The sequence below is a fragment of the Bombina bombina genome, chromosome 8, assembly GCF_027579735.1.
Source record: "Bombina bombina isolate aBomBom1 chromosome 8, aBomBom1.pri, whole genome shotgun sequence".
NCBI classification, from domain to species: Eukaryota; Metazoa; Chordata; class Amphibia; order Anura; family Bombinatoridae; genus Bombina; species Bombina bombina.
In genome coordinates, this window is record NC_069506.1 from 89,957,564 (window position 1) to 89,983,792 (window position 26,229).

At 39.8% G+C, this 26,229-nt stretch overlaps 1 protein-coding gene across 9 annotated transcripts in view; it reads left to right on the forward strand.

The window, feature by feature from the left end:
* Positions 1–26,229, forward strand: part of RERE (arginine-glutamic acid dipeptide repeats) — a 1,074,498-nt gene that overhangs the window by 880,750 nt on the left and 167,519 nt on the right. For all 9 annotated transcript variants that reach the window (XM_053690444.1, XM_053690440.1, XM_053690438.1 and 6 more), the window contains 2 exons: positions 4,929–5,027; positions 8,962–9,042. In XM_053690444.1, the coding sequence (XP_053546419.1) occupies positions 4,929–5,027; positions 8,962–9,042 (180 nt within the window). The remainder of the gene's footprint in view (positions 1–4,928; positions 5,028–8,961; positions 9,043–26,229) is intronic.

The following is a 26,229-nucleotide window of genomic DNA, read 5'->3' on the forward strand; positions in this document are numbered from 1 at the left end:
AGTGGGAACTCCATCCGGAAATCTTTGCCCAAGTCACTCAGCTGTGGGGCATTCCAGACATGGATCTGATGGCCTCTCGTCAGAACTTCAAAGTTCCTTGCTACGGGTCCAGATCCAGGGATCCCAAGGCGGCTCTAGTGGATGCACTAGTAGCACCTTGGACCTTCAAACTAGCTTATGTGTTCCCGCCGTTTCCTCTCATCCCCAGGCTGGTAGCCAGGATCAATCAGGAGAGGGCGTCGGTGATCTTGATAGCTCCTGCGTGGCCACGCAGGACTTGGTATGCAGATCTGGTGAATATGTCATCGGCTCCACCTTGGAAGCTACCTTTGAGACGAGACCTTCTTGTTCAGGGTCCGTTCGAACATCCGAATCTGGTTTCACTCCAGCTGACTGCTTGGAGATTGAACGCTTGATCTTATCGAAGCGAGGGTTCTCAGATCCTGTTATCGATACTCTTGTTCAGGCCAGAAAGCCTGTAACTAGAAAGATTTACCACAAACTTTGGAAAAAATATATCTGTTGGTGTGAATCTAAAGGATTCCCTTGTGACAAGGTTAAGATTCCTAGGATTCTATCCTTCCTTCAAGAAGGATTGGAAAAAGGTTTATCTGCAAGTTCCCTGAAGGGACAGATTTCTGCCTTGTCTGTGTTACTTCACAAAAAGCTGGCCGCTGTGCCAGATGTTCAAGCTTTTGTTCAGGCTCTGGTTAGAATTAAGCCTGTTTACAAACCTTTGACTACTCCTTGGAGTCTCAATTTAGTTCTTTCAGTTCTTCAGGGGGTTCCGTTTGAACCCTTGCATTCCGTTGATATTAAGTTATTATCTTGGAAAGTTTTGTTTTTAGTTGCAATTTCTTCTGCTAGAAGAGTTTCAGAATTATCTGCTCTGCAGTGTTCTCCTCCTTATCTGGTGTTCCATGCAGATAAGGTGGTTTTACGTACTAAACCTGGTTTTCTTCCAAAAGTTGTTTCTAACAAAAACATTAACCAGGAGATTATCGTACCTTCTCTGTGTCCGAAACCGGTTTCGAAGAAGGAACGTTTGTTGCACAATTTGGATGTTGTTCGCGCTCTAAAATTCTATTTAGATGCTACAAAGGATTTTAGACAAACATCTTCCTTGTTTGTTGTTTATTCCGGTAAAAGGAGAGGTCAAAAAGCAACTTCTACCTCTCTCTCTTTTTGGATTAAAAGCATCATCAGATTGGCTTACGAGACTGCCGGACGGCAGCCTCCCGAAAGAATCACAGCTCATTCCACTAGGGCTGTGGCTTCCACATGGGCCTTCAAGAACGAGGCTTCTGTTGATCAGATATGTAGGGCAGCGACTTGGCCTTCACTGCACACTTTTACCAAATTTTACAAGTTTGATACTTTTGCTTCTTCTGAGGCTATTTTTGGGAGAAAGGTTTTGCAAGCCGTGGTGCCTTCCATTTAGGTGACCTGATTTGCTCCCTCCCTTCATCCGTGTCCTAAAGCTTTGGTATTGGTTCCCACAAGTAAGGATGACGCCGTGGACCGGACACACCTATGTTGGAGAAAACAGAATTTATGTTTACCTGATAAATTACTTTCTCCAACGGTGTGTCCGGTCCACGGCCCGCCCTGGTTTTTTTAATCAGGTCTGATAATTTATTTTCTTTAACTACAGTCACCACGGTACCATATGGTTTCTCCTATGCAAATATTCCTCCTTAACGTCGGTCGAATGACTGGGGTAGGCGGAGCCTAGGAGGGATCATGTGACCAGCTTTGCTGGGCTCTTTGCCATTTCCTGTTGGGGAAGAGAATATCCCACAAGTAAGGATGACGCCGTGGACCGGACACACCGTTGGAGAAAGTAATTTATCAGGTAAACATAAATTCTGTTTTCTTGTGAGTCTCCTTTTCTGATTTTTCATCAGGATAAGGCGGTGTTGCGAACTTCTTTTGAATTTTTACCTAAAGTTGTGAATTCCAACAACATCAGTAGGGAAATTGTGGTTCCTTCATTATGTCCTAATCCTAAGAATTCTAAGGAGAAATCGTTGCATTCTTTGGATGTTCTTAGAGCTTTGAAATATTATGTTGAAGCTACGAAATCTTTCCGTAAGACTTCTAGTCTATTTGTTATCTTTTCCGGTTCTAGAAAAGGCCAGAAAGCTTCTGCCATTTCTTTGGCATCTTGGTTGAAATCTTTAATTCATCTTGCCTATGTTGAGTCGGGTAAAACTCCGCCTCATAGGATTACAGCTCATTCTACTAGGTCAGTTTCTACTTCCTGGGCGTTTAAGAATGAAGCTTCGGTTGACCAGATATGCAAAGCAGCAACTTGGTCCTCTTTGCATACTTTTACTAAATTCTACCATTTTGATGTATTTTCTTCTTCTGAAGCAGTTTTTGGTAGAAAAGTACTTCAGGCAGCGGTTTCAGTTTGAATCTTCTGCTTATGTTTTTCGTTAAACTTTATTTTGGGTGTGGATTATTTTCAGCAGGAATTGGCTGTCTTTATTTTATCCCTCCCTCTCTAGTGACTCTTGTGTGGAAAGATCCACATCTTGGGTAGTCATTATCCCATACGTCACTAGCTCATGGACTCTTGCTAATTACATGAAAGAAAACATAATTTATGTAAGAACTTACCTGATAAATTCATTTCTTTCATATTAGCAAGAGTCCATGAGGCCCGCCCTTTTTTTGTGGTGGTTATGATTTTGTATAAAGCACAATTATTCCAATTCCTTATTTTATATGCTTTCGCACTTTTTTATCACCCCACTTCTTGGCTATTCGTTAAACTGAATTGTGGGTGTGGTGAGGGGTGTATTTATAGGCATTTTGAGGTTTGGGAAACTTTGCCCCTCCTGGTAGGAATGTATATCCCATACGTCACTAGCTCATGGACTCTTGCTAATATGAAAGAAATGAATTTATCAGGTAAGTTCTTACATAAATTATGTTGTTTATTTAAACCAAAAGAATACCATTATAGGTTTCACTTTAATTTTTATTGTTTGCGACCTCCCTCCTCACACGTAGGTCCTTGTGCAGATCTATCCCACTCCAAACAATCAAAGTTTCTTGATTCAGATAGAACTTAGTTTTAAACAACTTTCCAATGTACTTCTGTTTTCTCATTTTCTACATTCTCTTGTTATCCTTTGTTGAAAAGCAGCCTAGGTGGCAAAGGAGCAGCAATTCACTACTGGGAGCTAACTGCTTATTTGTGGCTGCACATATATGCCTAAGTGCAAAATAAATACATAATGTAACATAAATAATAATTTGTACAATAAACACTAAAAATAATGTATGTTAGTGTGTGTGTATATAAATATATATAATCCTAGTAGCTGCCATTAAAGGGACATTAATGTATGCATCCTGAAGGGCACCATCCATTTTTAGGAACACATTTTCACTTCCTTTCTACTATTATCTAAGTTTCCTATTGGATACAGGGGGAAAAGTTAGAAGCCATGGGTTTTGGTCCTTTCAGACAGGAGAAGGCAGGGCTTTTCTTCTATTTATATATATATCAGTGTTGTCAACAGAATAGTTTTGCCTGCCGGTTGGCATTATAAAGTAGCTAGGTGGGAGCAGTTTATGACTTTATCATATAACAGTTTCTGCTATGCATAGCACAAAATGATTGCATACATTTGTACAGTAAACATAGAAACATTTTAATATTCACTAATTTTAGCTCAAAACTGGCTAACATTTTAGCAGGGTACAAAACTGTATGCAGTAGATAATGCAAGCCCCACCATAATCCTAACATGCACATATCTCACACAGGCAATCTATTTAATTTTCTTTATTTTTTCAAATAATCTCAACACATTCTTAATAAACACAGAATTCTGATTATGTTTCTTTAAGGACCAGTAAACACAGCAGATTTGCATAATCAACAAATGCAAGATAACAAGACAATACAATAGCATTTACTCTGAATTTCAAATGAGTAGTAGATTCTTTTCTAACACATTTTAAAGTTATGTATATTTCCACTCCCCCTGTACCATCAGCCAATCACAAATGCATATACGTATAGTCTGAGTTCTTGCACATGCTCAGTAGGAGCTGGTGACTCAAAAAAAGTGTAAATATAAAATACTGTGCACATTTTTTTTAATGGAAGTAAATTGGAAAGTTGTTTAAAATTACATGCTCTATCTGAATCATCAAAATTTAATAAAGCCTGAGTGTCCCTTTAAAATAAGTATGCACTAGGCACTGTTGAAATTGTGCTGCGTGTGGTTTCTCTGGAGCAGAGGGGGCCTTCTTGTTGGTGTTTCCTTTCATTGCGTGAGCTGTCATTTGATTCTAGTGATAAAGGCATGTTCCATACTCTGTTTTTGGAGGCTGGATCCTGACTGCCTGTATACTAGGGGGATGAAAAGGGGTTTGTCAGAATGACAGGTAGCCCTAACGGTAGCAGCTCTATAACCATTTTGTTAGAAACCTAAGGCTTTAATTAAAATGGAGGCCAGTTTCACTAGATATCTACCTTTGTGGGCCAATACCATTATTGCTAACACTGCTCGATATGGATAAAGATGCCTATGTATAAAACATGGCAATCACCCTACTAAGGACAACTGTTGTCTTTGAGTTTACGCCACAGTCCATTAACTAAATTTCTAGCTGTAATGTCTTTATAAAAGTCTCTTGCCAAAATTGTTCTTTTTCTAAATATGTCTTTGTTTCCCTGTGTCCTAGAGAGTGTACATGAATGCCAAACACATATATATATGCCTTTATTTTCTTTCTAATACATTGTTAGTATCTACAATAGATGAGCAAACTTTATTTAACTCATTAATCTGTGTTGCAAATAGCTGTAGATTTGTGCATATTTGATTGAGGACTCATACCATTTGTTGATCGCAATTATATTGAAAGAATCAGCTTTTTTTCATATTTGCTTTGCATTTCAGCTACATGAAAGCAACTATGATGCAGGGAAGGCCTTGCAACGCTTGGTGAAAAAGCCGGTACCCAAGTTGATTGAGAAGTGTTGGACAGAAGATGAAGTGGTAAGGTCCTCAAGAATGTACCATAGTTATGTAAATGTGTGGAAAACATTTAGATTTTTTTAAAGTGATGGTAAGCTTTACACGTTTTAAAATCAGGCCTGGAATCTAAGCAATATTTTAGATGGACTTTAATTGTTCACGTCTAATGAAGATGCACTGTAACTTACTTTGTAGTTTAGATGTGTTATTCTAATACCCCCAGCTTAGGCCCACTTCAAAACTATTATTTTAATGAGCCAGCGGTTTTGACTTGACTGTTCTCCAAATGGAGCTCTAGTAATTTTTTGTATTTTTAGTGCCAATTAGAGAACAGTTAAAACCGTTCGCTGTAACAGTGACAGCCAGTGCTAGTGACCAGCACTCAGAGAGAGAGAACCTTTGTGATAATTTTACATAGTATTTTCTATTAGATGCCAGCAGATGACGTTGTTAGATTAAGTGCTTCCTTGCTCCGCAATGGTATTAACTCTATAAGCACCGGTCTGAGCTTCTGTCCTGCCAGTTTCTTTCTTGGCTTCACATAGAGGTGGATGGGATTCTACTTCATTAAAGAGATGGTAAACTCTCCCCTTTATAAAACCATATCTGGTATAATAGTGATATTTTAGATGGAGTTTAATTAATCAGTTTTAATGAAGTTGTGCTGTAACTTACTTTTTAATATAGATACGAAATTCAAATTCTATTAGGAAGAGACCAATGGCACTACTTATAAGTGAAAACACACGTTCCCATATATGATTTTTTACTGGATTAGTAATAATTATTCCTTAAGGGTAGGTGCTTGTACTGGTAGACATTGAAGAATAAATCAGTAAAGAACTGAAGTACAAAGTACAAATGTAGCACTCACAACGTTTGGTTTACATATAATTTGTGTATTATGCAAGAAAAACACAAGGAAAAATAAAACTTAACTTTTAATAGATTATTTAAATATTAAGAACAAGGGATATAAGAAATGCTTAAAAAATACAACTTGCTAACTAAATGTGTAAAGATTGGACCTAAATAATCAATGGTGGATTATAGTATATCACCAGGATTCAGGAGATGGATCTGTGAGATCCGTAGGTATGTTCACAGAGTGAAAAAATATATTTATCAGGGTCTTATTTATATCTTAAAATCACTCAAAGGGGGAACTGGGCTTATCAGTACCGTGTGGCTCCCAAAACAATCTAGAGGGAGATATACTTTGTAATACCGTGTGTGTGTTTCCCTATTGGGGAGGTATACCTAGTAATACCGTAGTGTATCCCTAAATTGGGGAGATGTGTCTCAATTGTGGTTTAAGATATAAATAAGACCCTGATAAATATATTTTTTCACTCTGTGAACATACCTACGGATCTCACAGATCCATCTCCTGAATCCTGGGGATATACTATAAGTATTAAAAGGTATATTAACCAATTTGGGTCAATATTTTAATATGGCACACATGTATGCATTAATAGTTTAACAGGAATATTCCCCTCATTTTGGTGGACTATTTACACAGTTTGTATATGCCTATATAACAATCAGCATTATCCATTATATACAGTTACACATACCGTAGGACCTTTAAATCCTTACCCTTAAGGCCATTTACCACCTGTATTCCTTATATCTATCTCAGATTGTGACCTACATTAGACCAGTGGGTAATAATCCACCATTGATTATTTAGGTCCAATCTTTACACATTTAGTTAGCAAGTTGTATTTTTTAAGCATTTCTTATATCCCTTGTTCTTAATAATACTTAAATAATCTATTAAAAGTTAAGTTTTATTTTTCCTTGTGTTTTTCTTGCATAATACACAAATTATATGTAAACCAAACGTTGTGAGTGCTACATTTGTACTTTGTACTTCAGTTCTTTACTGATTTATTCTTCAATGAAGTTCAAATTCCCCAAACTCTGCCACCCATTTCAAAAGTCAATTTTTCTCTGAGCTAAAGAATTGAGTTGTTGTCCAATCAGTGCTCTACCCATATGGTAATTTTGTTGTAGCTAGAGCGCTGATTGGAGAACAGTTCAAGCCGTTAGCTCTGAGAAAATTTTACTTTTAAATTTGGTGTCGGAGCGCGAGGTATTTTAATTTCTTATCTATATTAAAAAGTAAGTTATTGCGCATCTTCATTACAACTGATGAATTAAACTTCATCTAAGATATGACTAACATTCCGTATCTGTAAAGGGGAGAATTTAGATCTTCTTAGAAATGATCAATTAAAGTCCATCTAAAATATCGCTATTTCTTAGATTCCAGACCTGATTTTAAAACGTATAAAGTTTAGCATCACTTTAAAGGGACCCTGAACACACATTTTTTCTTTCATGATTCAGATAGAGCATGCAATTTTAAGCAACTTTCTAATTTACTCCTATTATACATTTTTTTCATTCTCTTGCTAACTTTATTTGAAAAGCAAGAATGTAAGCTTAGAAGCCATGCCATTTTTAGTTCACAACCTGGGTTGTGCTTGCTGATTGGTGGCTAAGTGCACCCACCAATAAACAAATGCTGTCCAGAGTCTTAAACCAAAAATTGGCTGGCTCCTTAGCTTAGATGCCTTCTTTTCAAATAAAGATAGCAAAAAAACGAAGAAAAATTGATAATAGAAGTAAATTAGAAAGTTGCTCAAAATTGCATGCTTTATCTGAATCATGAAATAAAAAATTTGGGTTTAGTATCCCTTTGAAATGACATGCTACGCACGCTTAAATATATTTGTAAAATTATCTAAAATGAATATTTTACATGAGTGCGTTTATGTATGAGGTTGTATGCCTGATATTCTTTATTTTTACTTAAAGCATAATTATAATGCTATACTGAGCGCTGTACATGTCAACACACTGAGCAGATATAATATTTTCACTCTAAAAGGAGCATTAAATAGCAACAGATTCCTGTTCATAGAAATGCTTGGGCATGCCTGGCAGTATAAATCTCCGCTCTCTTCTCAGGACATAGGATATCCAGATCACGTATTAAAAGGAGCATGGAGTGAAACAGTATATAAAATTTGATAGGTTCATAGGAGCTGTTGGATAGAGCTGAGGTGATGGCAGTTTTATGATTCGGAGCAAAAAATAGCCTTTATGTGCTGTCCAATCTATGTCTAAAGTATTACAGTTCTAGTGAGGTGAAGTATAAGTAACTGTTAACTGCTGTCTTTTTGTAAGGAACTTGGCTGCACTATAGATAAACTTTTTTTCTCCACCTACGTATCCAAATTACCTTAAAGGGACACTGAACCCAAATTTTTTCTTTCGTGATTCAGATAGAGCATGCAATTTTAAACAACTTTCTAATTTACTCCTATTATCAATTTTTCTTCGCTCTCTTGCTTTCTTTATTTGAAAAAGAAGGCATCTAAGCTATTTTTTTGGTTCAGACCCATGGAAAGCACTTGTTTATTGGTAGGTGAATTTACCCACCAATCAGCAAGAACAACACAGTGTGTTCACTAAAAATGGGCCGGCATCTAAACTTACATTTTTGCATTTCAAATAAAGATACCAAGAGAATGAAAAGAATTTGATAATATGAGTATATTAGAAAGTTGCTTAAAATTGCATGCTCTATCTGAATCATGATAGAAAAAAATTGGGGTCAGTGTCCCTTTAATCTTCCTTAAATGTTTGATTTTTGACTGTTTACCTGTTTATTCAAAATCCAAAGAATAAAACAAATAATTTCACATCTTAAAAACATAGATTAGAATCTAAGTTTGACATGTAATATTAAAACTCTTAGATATCAATGACGCAGCATAATAAGTTCCTGCACAGATACAATGCTGCAACCTGTCAGTATGATTGGATTTATTATTATAATGACATGTTAAGTGTTTGTGCCTGAGCTATACATTGGTTACTTGAGCAACTTCCTCTTTGTCATACCAGTGTTTTATGGCTGATTCTTTTTTTTGTGCAGAAAAGGTTTATCAAAGGTTTACGGCAGTATGGCAAGAATTTTTTCCGAATTCGGAAGGAGCTGCTTCCGAACAAAGAAACGGTAAGCTAATAGTGTCCAACAGCTGACTGACCCAAAACTTATCTTTATTTATACTACACATAGTATCATTACCAATCAGGAATTTCAATTCTACTTAACTACTAAAATATTTAATGACACAATCTGTTTTTTTATTATTTTTTCTATTTATATTCCTTATTGAAATACTAATAGAAAAGGTGTTATTGCCGTATTGGTACCACAGAAAATGTTCTTTTGTGATACCTTTTAATGGGCCAAAAAAATCAAGGGTTTTTATTCCATAAGCTTTCAAGACCTCTCTGTTATGCTTTAAGTAGATGATCTACATCTGAAGAATTGACCAGTGAGATTTTGAAACCTTATAGAATAAAACACACCTTCATTTTGCTAGTCCATTAAAAAGTATCACAAACTATTGAAATAATGTAACATTGCTTGATAATTTCTTGAATTTGTTCTCATTTCACTTATGATCTTTAAAAACATTCATTTCCACTGTGAATTAATCAGTTAGTATTATTTTTGGTACCCTACAGAGCTAAATTAGTAAAACTATAATATTTATTGCAGCTAGATATCTGATTGTACACTTTATGACGAACACTTATGGGACATTTAGAACTTTTGTATTTTTAAATCTTGATTTACATTGTGGTGTCCAAATTCTGGAAGAAATAGCAATACATCAAAGTTTAATAAATTAACATCAATCAATATCAGGAGGGTAAAAACAAAAAAGGGATACTAAACCCAAAATTTTTCTCTCATGATTCAGATAGTGCATGCAATTTTAAGCAACTTTCTAATTTACTCCTATTATCATTTCTCCAACATAGGTGTGTCCGGTCCACGGCGTCATCCTTACTTGTGGGATATTCTCTTCCCCAACAGGAAATGGCAAAGAGCCCAGCAAAGCTGGTCACATGATCCCTCCTAGGCTCCGCCTACCCCAGTCATTCTCTTTGCCGTTGTACAGGCAACATCTCCACGGAGATGGCTTAGAGTTTTTTAGTGTTTAACTGTAGTTTTTATTATTCAATCAAGAGTTTGTTATTTTAAAATAGTGCTGGTATGTACTATTTACTCAGAAACAGAAAAGAGATGAAGATTTCTGTTTGTATGAGGAAAATGATTTTAGCACCGTAACTAAAATCCATGGCTGTTCCACACAGGACTGTTGAGAGCAATTAACTTCAGTTGGGGGAACAGTGTGCAGTCTCTTACTGCTTGAGGTATGACACATTCTAACAAGACGATGTAATGCTGGAAGCTGTCATTTTCCCTATGGGATCCGGTAAGCCATGTTTATTAAGATAGTAAATAAGGGCTTCACAAGGGCTTATTAAGACTGTAGACTTTTTCTGGGCTAAATCGATTCATTATTAACACATATTTAGCCTTGAGGAATCATTTATTCTGGGTATTTTGATATGATTATATCGGCAGGCACTGTTTTTGACACCTTATTCTTTAGGGGCTTTCCCTAATCATAGTCAGAGCCTCATTTTCGCGCCGGTATGGCGCACTTGTTTTTGAGGACAGCATGGCATGCAGCTGCATGTGTGTGGAGCTCTGATACATAGAAAAGTCTTTCTGAAGGCATCATTTGGTATCGTATTCCCCTTTGGGCTTGGTTGGGTCTCAGCAAAGCAGATTCCAGGGACTGTAAAGGGGTTAAATATAAAAACGGCTCCGGTTCCGTTATTTTAAGGGTTAAAGCTTCCAAATTTGGTGTGCAATACTTTTAAGGCTTTAAGACACTGTGGTGAAATTTTGGTGAATTTTGAACAATTCCTTCATACTTTTTCGCAATTGCAGTAATAAAGTGTGTTTAGTTTAAAATTTAAAGTGACAGTAACGGTTTTATTTTAAAACGTTTTTTGTGCTTTGTTATCAAGTTTATGCCTGTTTAACATGTCTGAACTACCAGATAGATTGTGTTCTGACTGTGGGGAAACCAAGGTTCCTTCTCATTTAACTATATGTATTTTATGTCATAAAAAAATTTAGTAAAAATGATGCCCAAGATGATTCCTCAAGTGAGGGGAGTAAGCATGGTACTGCATCATCCCCTCCTTCGTCTACACCAGTCTTGCCCATACAGGAGGCCCCTAGTACATCTAGTGCGCCAATACTCCTTACTATGCAACATTTAACGGCTGTAATGGATAATTCTATCAAAAACATTTTAGCCAATATGCCCACTTATCAGTGAAAGCGCGACTGCTCTGTTTTAGAAAATTCTGTAGAGCATGAGAACGCTGATGATATGGTTTCTGAAGGGCCCCTACACCAGTCTGAGGGGGCCAGGGAGGTTTTGTCTGAGGGAGAAATTTCAGATTCAGGAAACATTTCTCAACAAGCTGAACCTGATGTGATTACTTTTAAATTTAAGTTGGAACATCTCCGCGCTCTGCTTAAGGAGGTGTTATCCAATTTGGATGATTGTGATTATCTGGTCATTCCAGAACCACTATGTAAAATGGAAAAGTTCTTAGAGGCCCCGGGGCCCCCCGAAGCTTTTCCTATATCCAAGCGGGTGGCGTACATTGTTAGTAAAGAATGGGACAGGCCCGGTATACCTTTAGTACCTCCCCCCATATTTATAAAATTGTTTTCCTATAGTCGACCCCAGAAAGGACTGATGGCAGACAGTCCCCAAGGTCGAGGGGGCGGTTTCTACTCTACACAAGCGCGCCACTATACCCATAGAAGATAGTTGTGCTTTCCAAGATCCTATGGATAAAAAATTAGAAGGTCTGCTAAAGATGTTTGTTCAGCAAGGTTCCCTTCTACAACCAATTGCATGCATTGTCCCTGTCACTGCAGCCGCGTGTTTCTAGTTTGATGAGCTAGGAAAGGCGATTATTAGTAATTCTTCTTCTTATGAGGAGATTATGGACAGAATTCGTGCTCTTAAATTGGCTAATTCTTTCACCCTAGACGCCACCTTGCAATTGGCTAGGTTAGCGGCGAAAAAATTCTGGGTTTGCTATTGTGGCGCAGAGCGCTTTGGTTAAAATCTTGGGCAGCGGATGCGTCTTCCAATAACAAATTGCTTGACATTCCTTTCAAGGGGAAAACACTCTTTGGCCCTGACTTGAAAGAGATTATCTCTGATATCACTGGGGGCAAGGGCCACGCCCTTCCTCAGGATAGGTCTTTTCAAGACCAAAAATAAACCTAAGTTTCGTCCCTTTCGCAGAAACGGATCAGCCCCAAGGGCTACGTCCTCTAAGCAGGAAGGTAATACTTCTCAAGCCAATCCAGCCTGGAGACCTATGCAAGGCTGGAACAAAGGAAAGCAGGCCAGGAAACCTGCCACTGCTACCAAGACAGCATGAAATGCGGGCCCCCGATCCGGGACCGGATCTGGTGGGGGGCAGACTCTCTCTCTTCGCTCAGGCTGGGGCAAGAGATGTTCTGGATCCTTGGGCGCTAGAAATAGTCTCCCAAGGTTATTCTCTGGAGTTCAAGGGGCTTCCTCCAAGGGGGAGGTTCCACAGGTCTCAGTTGTCTTCAGACCACATAAGAAGACAGGCATTCTTACATTGGGTAGAAGACCTGCTAAAAATGGGAGTGATTCATCCTGTTCCATTAGGAGAACAAGGGATGGGGTTCTACTCCAATCTGTTCATAGTTCCCAAAAAAGAGGGAACGTTCAGACCAATCTTAGATCTCAAGATCTTGAACAAGTTTCTCAAGGTTCCATCGTTCAAGATGGAAACCATTCGAACACTCCTTCCTTCCATCCAGGAAGGTCAATTCATGACCAAGGTGGATTTCAAGGATGCGTATCTACATATTCCTATCCACAAGGAACATCATCGGTTCCTAAGGTTTGAATTCCTGGACAAGCATTTCCAGTTCGTGGCGTTTTCTTTCGGATTAGCCACTGCTCCTAGGATTTTCTCATAGGTACTAGGGTCCCTTCTGGCGGTGCTAAGACCAAGGGGCATTGCTGTAGTACCTTACTTGGACGACATTCTGATTCGAGCGTCGTCCCTTCCTCAAGTAAAGGCTCACACGGACATTGTCCTGGCCTTTCTCAGATCTCACGGATGGAAAGTGAACATGGAAAAGAGTTCTCTATCTCCGTCAACGAGGGTTCCCTTCTTGGGAACTATAATAGACTCCTTAGAAATGAGGATTTTTCTGACAGAAGCCAGAAAAACAAAACTTCTAGACTCTTGTCGGTTACTTCATTCCGTTCCTCTTCCTTCCATAGCGCAGTGCATGGAAGTGATAGGTTTGATGGTAGCGGCAATGGACATAGTTCCTTTTGTGCGCATTCATCTAAGACCATTACAACTGTTCATGCTCAGTCAGTGGAATGGGGACTATTCAGACTTGTCTCCGAAGATACAAGTAAATCAGAGGACCAGAGACTCATTCCGTTGGTGGCTGTCCCTGGACAACCTGTCACAAGGGATGACCTTCCGCAGACCAGTGTGGGTCATTGTCACGACCGACGCCAGTCTGATGGGCTGGGGCGCGGTCTGGGGATCCCTGAAAGCTCAGGGTCTTTGGTCTCGGGTAGAATCTCTTCTACCGATAAATATTCTGGAACTGAGAGCGATATTCAATGCTCTCAAAGCTTGGCCTCAGCTAGCGAGGGCCAAGTTCATACATCAACCATCAGGGGGGAACAAGGAGTTCCCTAGCGATGGAAGAAGTGACCAAAATCATTCTATGGGCGGAGTCTCACTCCTGCCACCTGTCTGCTATCCACATCCCAGGAGTGGAAAATTGGGAAGCGGATTTTCTGAGTCGTCAGACATTGCATCCGGGGGAGTGGGAACTCCATCCGGAAATCTTTGCCCAAGTCACTCAACCGTGGGGCATTCCAGACATGGATCTGATGGCCTCTCGTCAGAACTTCAGAGTTCCTTACTACGGGTACAGATCCAGGGATCCCAAGGCGGCTCTAGTGGATGCACTAGTAGCACCTTGGACCTTCAAACTAGCTTATGTGTTCCCGCCGTTTCCTCTCATCCCCAGGCTGGTAGCCAGGATCAATCAGGAGAGGGCGTCGGTGATTTTGATAGCTCCTGCGTGGCCACGCAGGACTTGGTATGCAGATCTGGTGAATATGTCATCGGCTCCACCATGGAAGCTACCTTTGAGACGAGACCTTCTTGTTCTAGGTCCGTTCGACCCACTCCAGCTGACTGCTTGGAGATTGAACGCTTGATCTTATCAAAGCGAGGGTTCTCAGATTCTGTTATTAATACTCTTGTTCAGGCCTGAAAGCCTGTAACCAGAAAAATTACCACATAATTTGGTATATCTGTTGGTGTGAATCTGCAGGATTCCCTTGGGACAAGGTTAAGATTCCTAAGAGTCTATCCTTCCTTCGAGAAGGATTGGAAAAAGGATTATCTGCAAGTTCCTTGATGGGACAGATTTCTGCCTTGTCTGTGTTACTTCACAAAAAGCTGGCAGCTGTGCCAGATGTTCTAGCCTTTGTTCAGGCTCTGGTTAGAATCAAGCCTGTTTACAAAATTTTGACTCCTCCTTGGAGTCTCAACCTAGTTCTTTCAGTTCTTTAGGGGGTTCCGTTTGAACCCTTACATTCCGTTGATATTAAGTTATTATCTTGGAAAGTTTTGTTTTTGGTTGCGATTTCTTCTGCTAGAAGAGTTTCAGAATTTTCTGCTCTGCAGTGTTCTTCTCCTTATCTGGTGTTCCATGCAGATAAGGTGGTTTTGCGTACTAAACCTGGTTTTCTTCCAAAAGTTGTTTCTAACAAAAACATTAACCAGGAGATAGTTGTGCCTTCTTTGTGTCCTAATCCAGTTTCAAAGAAGGAACGTTTGTTGCACAACTTGGATGTAGTTCGTGCTCTCAAATTTTACTTAGCAGCTACTAAGGATTTCAGACAAACTTTGTCTTTGTTTGTTGTTTATTCTGGTAAACGGAGAGGTCAAAAAGCAACTTCTACCTCTCTCTCCTTCTGGATTAAAAGCATTATCCGATTGGCTCATGAGACTGCCGGACGGCAGCCTCCTGAAAGAATCACAGCTCACTCCACTAGGGCTGTGGCTTCCACATGGGCCTTCAAGAACGAGGCTTCTGTTGATCAGATATGTAAGGCAGCGACTTGGTCTTCACTGCACACTTTTTCTAAATTTTACAAATTTGATACTTTTGCTTCTTCTGAGGCTATTTTTGGGAGAAAGGTTTTGCAAGCCGTGGTGCCTTCCATTTAGGTGACCTGATTTGCTCCCTCCCTTCATCCGTGTCCTAAAGCTTTGGTATTGGTTCCCACAAGTAAGGATGACGCCGTGGACCGGACACACCTATGTTGGAGAAAACAGAATTTATGTTTACCTGATAAATTACTTTCTCCAACGGTGTGTCCGGTCCACGGCCCGCCCTGGTTTTTTTAATCAGGTCTGATAATTTATTTTCTTTAACTACAGTCACCACGGTAACATATGGTTTCTCCTATGCAAATATTCCTCCTTAACGTCGGTCGAATGACTGGGGTAGGCGGAGCCTAGGAGGGATCATGTGACCAGCTTTGCTGGGCTCTTTGCCATTTCCTGTTGGGGAAGAGAATATCCCACAAGTAAGGATGACGCCGTGGACCGGACACACCGTTGGAGAAAGTAATTTATCAGGTAAACATAAATTCTGTTTTTTCTTCGTTCTTTTGCTATCTTTTTTTGAAAATCAGGAATGTAAGCTTATCTTTTTACAAATATCTATTCAACTATGTGTATACCTTCTACCAATTGTTTTTAAAGCCTTTTATAACAGATTATTGTGGTTCATTGAACAAAGCATAACAGTCACCCCGAATAAAACCCGTTTTACTTGCTAAAAAAAAAACATCCTGTATAAGATATATGTATTGCAGTGGAAAGAAAAATCCATAATTGGGCATCTATACATCATATTTGTTCAGTTTTGTGCATTATTTTAACCCTTTGTCTTCCAGTATATGTGCAGATTGCAGCCCTTATTTAAGACAATGGCTTAATCTTTATAGAACACAGTGTGACGACTGTCTAATAAAGGGATGTTGTTCATTTTATCTTATTTACTTAATTTTCCTGGTATTCTTTTTTGAATAAGTAGCAATGCACTGGGAGCTAGCAGAACACAGTGAGCCAATCACAAGAGGCATATATGTGCAGCCACCAATCAGCATCTAGACCCCAATAGTGCATTGCTGCGCCTGAGCCTATGCAGGTTTCATTTCAACAAAAGATGCCAATAGAATGAAGCAAATTAGATAACCAAATTACATTTTAACATTTTTTTAAATTGCATGCTTTATCTGAATCATAAATGTTTGTCTTTACTGTCCCTTTAAATTTCCTCTACAATGGCATGTGGTTAGTTAGGTAACATATCTGACCTGAAACATCAGATGTTGTCCCGATAAATATATGGGATTAGAAAAAACTAAAAAAGCAATGAAACAACTGCAAGTAGTACTTTTATTTAAAGAACAGCATTTGATAAAGTTACATGTTAACTATAGGGTTTGCGTTCAACTTCACACTTTCCATAACTGTTTGTGTGCAGGCTGCACGTTTGTTTATGTTATAGCTGCATATCAACTAGCTGCTGGATATGGTCACTTTGGTTGGAATCATTAAAAACCGTAATTACTTTGTCGGGGTACAGGATACATTTGTATCTGTGCAAATATTATGTTTGTACATGTTGAAAGAAGTAAAAGACAGCAGCTTTTTAAAAGCATTTATGAAGGGAAATAAATGCACTATACAAAATCACGCTGTACAGGGAAGAATGTATTGCTATGTAAGGGATAGCAATGTTTAAAAGAAATAATTTTCAGCCACAGCAATACTCTTCTGTAGAAGTTGCAGATACCTGCACCATGTGCACAAGTTGCGTGCCGATAGGTTAGCCATTTGTTGAGTGCCGATAGGTTAGCCATTTGTTGAGTGGTCGGCACGCTACAAGCACTATGCATTGCAAATGTGCATTTTAAAGTGTCTCAAAGTATGTTGGGGCTCTATAGCCCTTTTTATACATTTGACTTCAATGTCCTAATGTTAAATAGTGTATTCTAAATGCAAAATGATTTAAAGCACTTGGTTATGCTGTTCTTTTTAACTTACTTTCCAGTAAGGAACACAAAGGTACATTAAATGTAACCAATTTCTGTTAATAATGCACGAAGTTGCTGTTATGGTAGCCTGAGGTTGCAGTGGTATTGGTTGTTGCGTGGGGCTTTTACACAATATTTAGAGGGGAAATCCAGTAAAAAGAATAGTGTTTGCATTGTTGCAAGTTTTGTATATTACAATGTTCAAAGGAAACATTGTTCTTTGTAGCCAATAAAATGAAAGATTGCATGTGACATAAATACTTGTGCAGAATGCCAACTCGTCTCCAATCCTTCACGGTAAGCCAAGACCATAATTACTGATCCTTTTGCTTCATAAAATTCTGTCTTTGCTCTTCTGTATTCCTAAGCAGTCCTAGTTTTCCACTGACTCGTAATAATGAGCACATACTGTGTAAACATTCTGGAAAACAGGATGATATATCTTAGCCACCCACCATGTCCTGATTCTACAAGTTGTCTCTCTGCTTACATAAAAATGCAGCCCTACTTGGTAATGGGAACATATTTTAATGGGTAATAAATGGCCCTAAAAAATTGTTGTTTTTCAGCTTTTAGAGCTTCTTTTATGGCCATTCATAGGTAAGATTTTTTTAGCACGGTGTCAGAAGAGAAACACTTTACATAGGAGGTGGTGTAGAGAAGTAACATGGACAAGATAAAATAACAATTTAGGGTCCTCTTGTGGCCTTGGGTTGTACATGTTTGGATTAACAGACATCGTTCAACACAATAACTTATGTTGTTGGCTCTAAATGTTTTTAACATAACCACTTTATTAACATATTATAAAAGCATGACCATGCCACCCTTGACTGGAAAAGATCAATTTACATGTGGCACTTTATTTGTTTTGGTGGTGATTTTTTTTCTTTTTTTCTTCAACTTTATTTACTTTGATCTTTCACAACTTAATTCAGTGATTATGGCTGTGAACCATCTTTGTGAGGCTTCCCTTGTTGTGAGGAGACTATAAGGGTTGTAAATGAAAACCTTTGTTGTTACCAACCCCAGGAGAACAGCTTTTCTCTGGCTCATTTGTCGCTTCAAATTACTGTTTTCATGTATTTTGTCATACCTGATTTTCTGGCAGGGGGTGGCGGAGATAAATGCTGTGCACGTCAATAGCTTCCCCTTGCCTGCATTTTATTTCTGCAATGCATCTTGTATAAATAGTAGAAACGAGCAAGGAGACAGCAGAAGCGCGTATGGTGTAAAATGGAGTAACAAGACATTCTCCTTTGCACGCAGGCGGTATTCAGGTCTCCTGGATCATCCACGGCTGGCTGAAGCTTTAGTAGCAATCATCCCTTCAGGCTTTGTTGTTTTCCAGACATGATGGCTGAGCTGATAGAAATGTTTTCTACACAACCTTGGAGCAGATGTTGTGCCCTGGTGCTGCTGTAAGAAATGTTGCACATTATTCACTGCTCCCTCCCAGTCATCTCAAACCTGCTCAGAGGCTGGTGCTTTTGTGAATGGACTTATTCTAATTTTGCATTACAAATAAAAGCTACACTAATCAAACCAACCATTGCACAGTTTTTTATTAGTCAGGGAATCCTTTTTTCCGGGAAACTTGTATTTTAAAATTTTTATTATTTATTTTATACAGAGATGGGGCAGATGTTTCTGGCAACCCTAAGAGTAAATTGAAGTGGGGTTCTGATCCAGATGTGGCATATATAAATTGTACATGCCCTCAAATTATGTTTATCCAAGTAAAAAATATAAATTTTAGCCTGCAGTTATAAGTTAACAATGAAAAGTTATATAAAAAGATTGCAGATGAACAAGGGATTGAAAATATCACAGTTTGTATATGATATGATAAAGCACCTGGTGACAGTAATGAGCAGTGCTTTCTTGTCTGTTCCATTCTCAGTCGCCTGGCCCTGTCACTTGGAATTGTCATGCCTTTTACATCTCTCACTTTCCCTCCTGAAGCTATATATGTTTTCTCTGATAAAATGCCATCTGATTGCACAGATGAATAATGCAATGGGACAACCAACATAAAACTGCAATTTTAATTTATCAAATCACTTTGAATGAATTGAGTGTGATTTTCATTAGCTTTCTTTTTTAATATTTATATTTTATAGTTTGTCTGGTTTTCTGTATTTTTCTAAAATTTCTTAAATGTGTCATTCATGCTTCATGAATAAGAATCACATCACACATCATAATAGGCATTTTGAAGTAAACCCGAGCCAAGCAACAAAGACTATGGAGGCAAAAAAATGCACATCTGGAAATACCAAAAAATAATATGACAGCCTCCTTTAAAGGGACATGGAACCCTTTTTTTTTTCTTTCATGATTCAAGATAAAGCAGGCAATTTCTCCAACATTGGTGTGTCCGGTCCACGGCGTCATCCTTACTTGTGGGATATTCTCCTCCCCCACAGGGAAAAGCAAGGAGAGCACACAGCAAGAGCTGTCCATATAGCTCCCCCTCTGGCTCCGCCCCCCAGTCATTCTCCTTGCCGCTCTGAACAAGTAGCATCTCCACGGGGATGGTGAGGAGTTTGTGGTGTTTAGTTGTAGTTTTTTTATTCTTCTATCAAGAGTTTGTTATTTTAAAATAGTGCTGGTATGTACTATTTACTCTGAAACAGAAAGAGATGAAGAGTTCTGTTTAAAAGAGGTGTATGATTTTAGCAGCAGTAACTAAAATCGGTTGCTTTTCCCACACAGGACTGTTGAGCTGAGAGAACTTCAGTTGGGGGGAACAGTTTGCAGACTTTTCTGCTCAAGGTATGACTAGCCATTTTTCTAACAAGACTGTGTAATGCTGGAAGGCTGTCATTTTTCCCTCATGGGGATCGGTAAGCCATTTTCTTAGACTCAAACAGAATAAAGGGCTTATTATGGGCTATATACTGGTAGACACTTTTAGGGGCTAAATCGATTGCTTTATTTAAGGATTATATGCAGTTTGAAGTTGAATTTCACACTTTTATAACATTGGGGAACGTTTTTAGCGCCAGGCACTTGTTAAGACACCTTCCCAGTCAGGAAGGGCCTTTCTCTGTAGTAGGCAGAGCCTCATTTTCGCGCCATTACTGCACAGTTACTTTTGAGTACAGTACATGCAGCTGCATGTGTGAGGGTCTGGAATCCACTGAAAACGTTCCTAGAAGGCTTCATTTGGTATCGTATATCCCCCTGGGATTAGTGAAGTCGCAGCAAGGGCTGTGGCTGGGACTGTAAGGGGGTTAAAATTGTAAACGGCTCCGGTTTCCACATTTTAACGGTTAACAGCTTGAAAATTGGGGTGCAATACTTTGAATGCATTAAGACACTGTGGTGAAAATTTGGTAAATTCCTTCATAGTTTTTCACATATTCAGTAATAAAGTGTGCCCTGTTTAACATTTAAAGAGACAGTAACGGTTTTGTTTTAAAACGGTTTTTGTGATTTATTAACCAGTTTAAGCCTGTTTAACATGTCTGTACCTTCAGATAGATCATATTCTGTATGTATGGAAGCCACTGTGGTTCCCCCTTCAAATATGTGTGATAATTGTGCCATAGCGTCCAAACAAAGTAGGGACAGTACTGTCACAAATAGTAAAGTTGCCCAGGATGATTCCTCAGATGAAGGAAGTAGACATAGTTCTACATCATCTCCTTCTGTGTCTATACCAGTTATGCCCGCGCAGGCGACCCCTAGTACTTCTAGCGCGCCAATGCTTGTTACTATGCAACAATTGACGGCAGTAATGGATATCTCCATAGCTAATATTTTATCCAAAATGCCAGCATTTCAGAGAAAGCGCGATTGCTCTGTTTTAAACACGGTAGAGCAGGAGGGCGCTGATGATAATTTTTCTGTCATACCCTCACACCAATCTGAATTGGCAGTGAGGGAGGGTTTGTCAGATGGGGAAATTTCTGATACAGGAAGAATTTCTCAGCAGGCAGAACCTGATGTTGTGACATTTAAATTTAAATTGAGCATCTCCGCGCATTACTTAAGGAGGTGCTATCTACTCTGGATGATTGTGACAATCTGGTCATCCCAGAAAAATTGTGCAATATGGACAAGTTCCTTGAGGTCCCGGTGCACCCTGATGCTAAACGGGTGGCGAACATAGTGAATAAGGAGTGGGAGAAGCCAGGCATACCTTTTGTCCTTCCTTCTATATTTAAGAAATTGTTCCCTATGGTCGACCCCTGGAAGGACTTATGGCAAACAGTCCCTAAGGTCGAGGGGGCGGTTTCTACTCTAGCCAAGCGCACGACCATTCCTATTGAGGACAATTGTGCTTTCAAAGATCCTATGGATAAAAAATTGGAGGGTTTGCTTAAAAAGATTTTTGTACAGCAGGGTTACCTCCTTCAACCTATTTTGTGCATTATTCCTGTCACTACAGCGGCGTGGTTCTGGTTCGAGGAACTGGAAAAGTCGCTCAGTAGGGAGACTCCGTATGAGGAAGTCATGGACAGAATTCACGCACTTAAGTTAGCTAATTCCTTTATTTTAGATGCCGCTTTGCAGTTAGCAAGGTTAGCGGCGAAAAATTCAGGGTTTGCAATTGTGGCGCGCAGAGCGCTCTGGCTAAAGTCTTGGTCGGCGGATGTATCTTCCAAGACAAAATTGCTAAAGATCCCTTTCAAAGGTAAGACCCTTTTTGGGCCAGAATTGAAAGAGATTATTTCAGACATCACTGGGGGAAGGGGCCATGCCCTCCCACAAGATAAACCTTTTAAGGCTAAGAATAAGTCCAATTTTCGTTCCTTTCGCAATTTCAGGAACGGACTGGCTTCCAACTCGGCAACCTCTAGACAAGAGGGTAACGCTTCCCAGACTAAACCAGCTTGGAAACCAATGCAATGCTGGAACAAGGGTAAACAGGCCAAGAAGCCTGCTGCTGCTACCAAAACAGCATGAAGGGGTAGCCCCCGATCCGGGACCGGATCTTGTAGGGGGCAGACTCTCTCTCTTCGCTCAGGCTTGGGCAAGAGATGTTCAGGATCCCTGGGCACTAGAAATAGTCTCTCAGGGTTATCTTCTGGAATTCAAGGAACTACCCCCAAGGGGAAGGTTCCACATGTCTCACTTATCTTCAAACCAAATAAAGAGACAGGCATTCTTACATTGTGTAGAAGACCTGTTAAAGATGGGAGTGATACACCCAGTTCCAACTGTGGAACAAGGTCAGGGGTTTTACTCAAATCTGTTTGTAGTTCCCAAAAAAAAGAGGGAACTTTCAGACCAATTCTGGATTAAAAAATTCTAAACAAATTTCTCAGAGTTCCATCGTTCAAAATGGAAACCATTCGAACAATTTTACCTACAATCCAGGAGAGCATTTTATGACTACCGTGGATTTAAAGGATGCGTATCTACATATTCCTATCCACAAAGACCATCATCAGTTCCTAAGGTTCGCCTTTCTGGACAAGCATTACCAGTTCGTGGCTCTCCCATTCGGGCTAGCCACTGCTCCAAGGATTTTCACAAAGGTGCTAGGGTCCCTTCTAGCGGTTCTAAGACCAAGGGGTATAGCTGTGGCACCTTATATGGACGACATCCTAATCCAAGCGTCGTCTCTTTCCAAAGCAAAGGCTCATACAGTTATTGTTCTAGCCTTTCTCAGATCTCACGGGTGGAAGGTGAACGTAGAAAAGAGTTCCCTTTTTGGGAACAATAATAGATTCTTTAGAAATGAAGATCTTCCTGACAGAAGTCAGAAAGTCAAAGCTTCTAAACGCTTGTCAAGTTCTTCACTCTATTCCGCAGCCTTCCATAGCTCAGTGCATGGATGTAGTAGGGTTGATGGTTGCAGCAATGGACATAGTTCCTTTTGCTCGAATTCATCTAAGACCATTACAACTGTGCATGCTCAAGCAGTGGAATGGGGACTATACAGACTTGTCTCCAATGATTCAAGTAGACCAAATGACCAGAGACTCACTCCGTTGGTGGTTGACCCAGGTTCACCTGTCCCAGGGAATGAGTTTCCGCAGACCAGAGTGGGTCATTGTCACGACCGACGCCGGTCTATTAGGCTGGGGCGCAGTCTGGGATTCCCTGAAATCTCAGGGTTTATGGTCTCGGAAAGAGTCTCTTCCGATAAATATCCTGGAACTGAGAGCGATATTCAATGCTCTCCGGGCTTGGCCTCAACTAGCGAAGGACGGATTCATTAGATTCCAGTCAGACAACATGACGACTGTAGCTTACATTAATCATCAGGGGGGAACAAGGAGTTCCTTGGCGATGAGAGAGGTGTCCAAAATCATCAAATGGGCGGAGGATCACTCCTGCCACCTATCTGCAATCCACATCCCAGGAGTAGACAACTGGGAGGCGGATTATCTGAGTCGTCAGACTTTCCATCCGGGGGAGTGGGAACTTCACCCGGAGGTGTTTACCCAGTTGACTCAATTATGGGGCATTCCAGACATGGATCTGATGGCGTCTCGTCAGAACTTCAAGGTTCCTTGCTACGGGTCCAGATCCAGGGATCCCAAGGCGACTCTAGTGGATGCATTAGTGGCGCCTTGGTCGTTCAACCTAGCTTATGCGTTTCCACCGTTCCCTCTCCTTCCCAGGCTTGTAGCCAGGATCAATCAGGAGAAGGCCTCAGTGATTCTGATAGCTCCTGCGTGGCCACGCAGGACTTGGTATGCAGACCTGGTGAATATGTCATCGGCTCCACCATGGAAGCTACCTTTGAGACAGGATCTTCTAGTACAAGGTCCATTCGAACATCCAAATCTAGTTTCTCTGCAGCTGTCTGCTTTTTTTATCCAAGCGCGGGTTTTCAAATTCAGTGATAGATTCTCTGGTCCAAGCCAGAAAACCTGTGACTAGAAAGATTTACCATAAAATATGGAAAAGATATATCTGTTGGTGTGAATCCAAGGGATTCTCCTGGAGTAAGATTAAAATTCCCAGGATCCTCTCCTTTCTCCAAGGAGGTTAAGGGATTGTCAGCGAGTTCTCTAAAAGGACAGATTTCTGCTTTATCTGTCTTGTTACACAAACGACTGGCAGCTGTGCCAGATGTACAAGCTTTTGTACAGGCCTTGGTCAGAATCAAGCCTGTTTACAGACCTTTGACTCCTCCCTGGAGTCTAAATTTAGTTCTTTCAGTTCTTCAAGGAGTTCCGTTTGAACCCTTACATTCCATAGATATCAAGTTACTATCTTGGAAAGTTTTGTTTTTGGTTGCTATTTCTTCTGCTAGAAGAGTTTCTAAATTATCTGCTTTGCAGTGTGACCCACCCTATCTGGTGTTCCTTTCAGATATGGTTGTTTTGCGTACCAAGCCTGGTTTTCTTCCAAAAGAGAACATTAACCAGGAAATAGTTGTTCTAGTTTCAAAGAAGGAACGTTTGCTACACAATTTAGATGTAGTCTGTGCTTTAAAGTTCTATTTAGATGCAACAAAGGATTTCAGACAAACTTCTTCTTTGTTTGTCGTTTATTCTGGTAAGAGGAGAGGTCAAAAAGCTACTGCTACCTCTCTTTCTTTCTGGCTGAAAAGCATCATCCGTTTGGCTTATGAGACTGCCGGACGGCAGCCTCCTGAACGAATCACAGCTCACTCTACTAGGGCTGTGGCTTCCACATGGGCCTTCAAGAACGAGGCTTCTGTTGATCAGATATGTAGGGCAGCGACTTGGTCTTCTCTGCACACTTTTGCCAAATTCTACAAATTTGATACTTATGCTTCTTCGGAGGCTATTTTTTGGGAGAAAGGGTTTGCAAGCCGTGGTACCTTCTGTTTAGGTAACCTGATTTGCTCCCTCCCTTCATCCGTGTCCTAAAGCTTTGATATTGGTTCCCACAAGTAAGGATGACGCCGTGGACCGGACACACCAATGTTGGAGAAAACAGAATTTATGCTTACCTGATAAATTACTTTCTCCAACGGTGTGTCCGGTCATGGCCCGCCCTGGTTTTTTAATCAGGTTTGAAAAATTTTTCCTTTTCTTTATACACTACAGTCACCACGGCACCCTATGGTTTCTCCTTTTTCTCCTAACCGTCGGTCGAATGACTGGGGGGGCGGAGCCAGAGGGGGAGCTATATGGACAGCTCTTGCTGTGTGCTCTCCTTGCCTTTCTTTGTGGGGGAGGAGAATATCCCACAAGTAAGGATGACGCCGTGGACCGGACACACCGTTGGAGAAAGTAATTTATCAGGTAAGCATAAATTCTGTTTTTAGACAACATTCCAATTTTCTAAATTATTTTGGTATCCTTTGTAGAAGGAGCTGCAATGCACTGGGGGGGGGGAGCTAGCTGAATACATCCAGTGCGCCAATGACAAGGCATTATCTGCAGCCACCAATCAGCAGCTAGCTCCCAGTTATGCATTGCTGCTTCTTAGCCTACCTAGGTTTGTTTTTAACAAAGGATACCAAAAGAACTATGTGAATTAGATAATAGAAGTAAATTAGAAAGTTGTTAAAAATTGCTGCTCTGTTTTGACTTTCATGTCTGTTTAAGCTATGTTAAACTGGCCAGGATATGAAAAGGGTTGGTACCCTGATAAAGGAATAACAGGGCTAATATCTTATATGTTTGGCCCAGGTATAGTTTATGCAACTTGAAAAGATGAAAATGAACAAATGATTATGGAGCCTTTAACATTAATAGTATATTTTGTATATTCCATTAAAAGATTTTTTTATTTTTTTCACTTATTGGTTTCTCATGAAAAAGGTAAAATATACGCATTATGCTACAGGTTTAAAATAAATTTGGTGGCTTGTCTCTCTCAAACTATATACCTGCTCAGCCATGTTTTTTATTATTTTTGTAAAGTATTTAAAATCTAATAGTGATAAAATCAAGAAAATATAACCTATTGCTAATTACAATAGTAACAAATATTGGTGTTTTTTGGGTGTTTTTTTGGGGGGCACAATAGATGGATGTGCTGCAGGATAACTTATAAAAAGAGCCATTAACGTATTTAAATATGCCTTCTCACAAGGTGCTTTTCATCTACATGGTGATTAAAGACAGTGCTACAAATTCATATATATGTTTGCAGTGTTCTCCCCAGGACCTTTATAATGGGTGCATCACCCAGCTGATTTTATTGCCCACACGGCTAAAGTTTTAGTA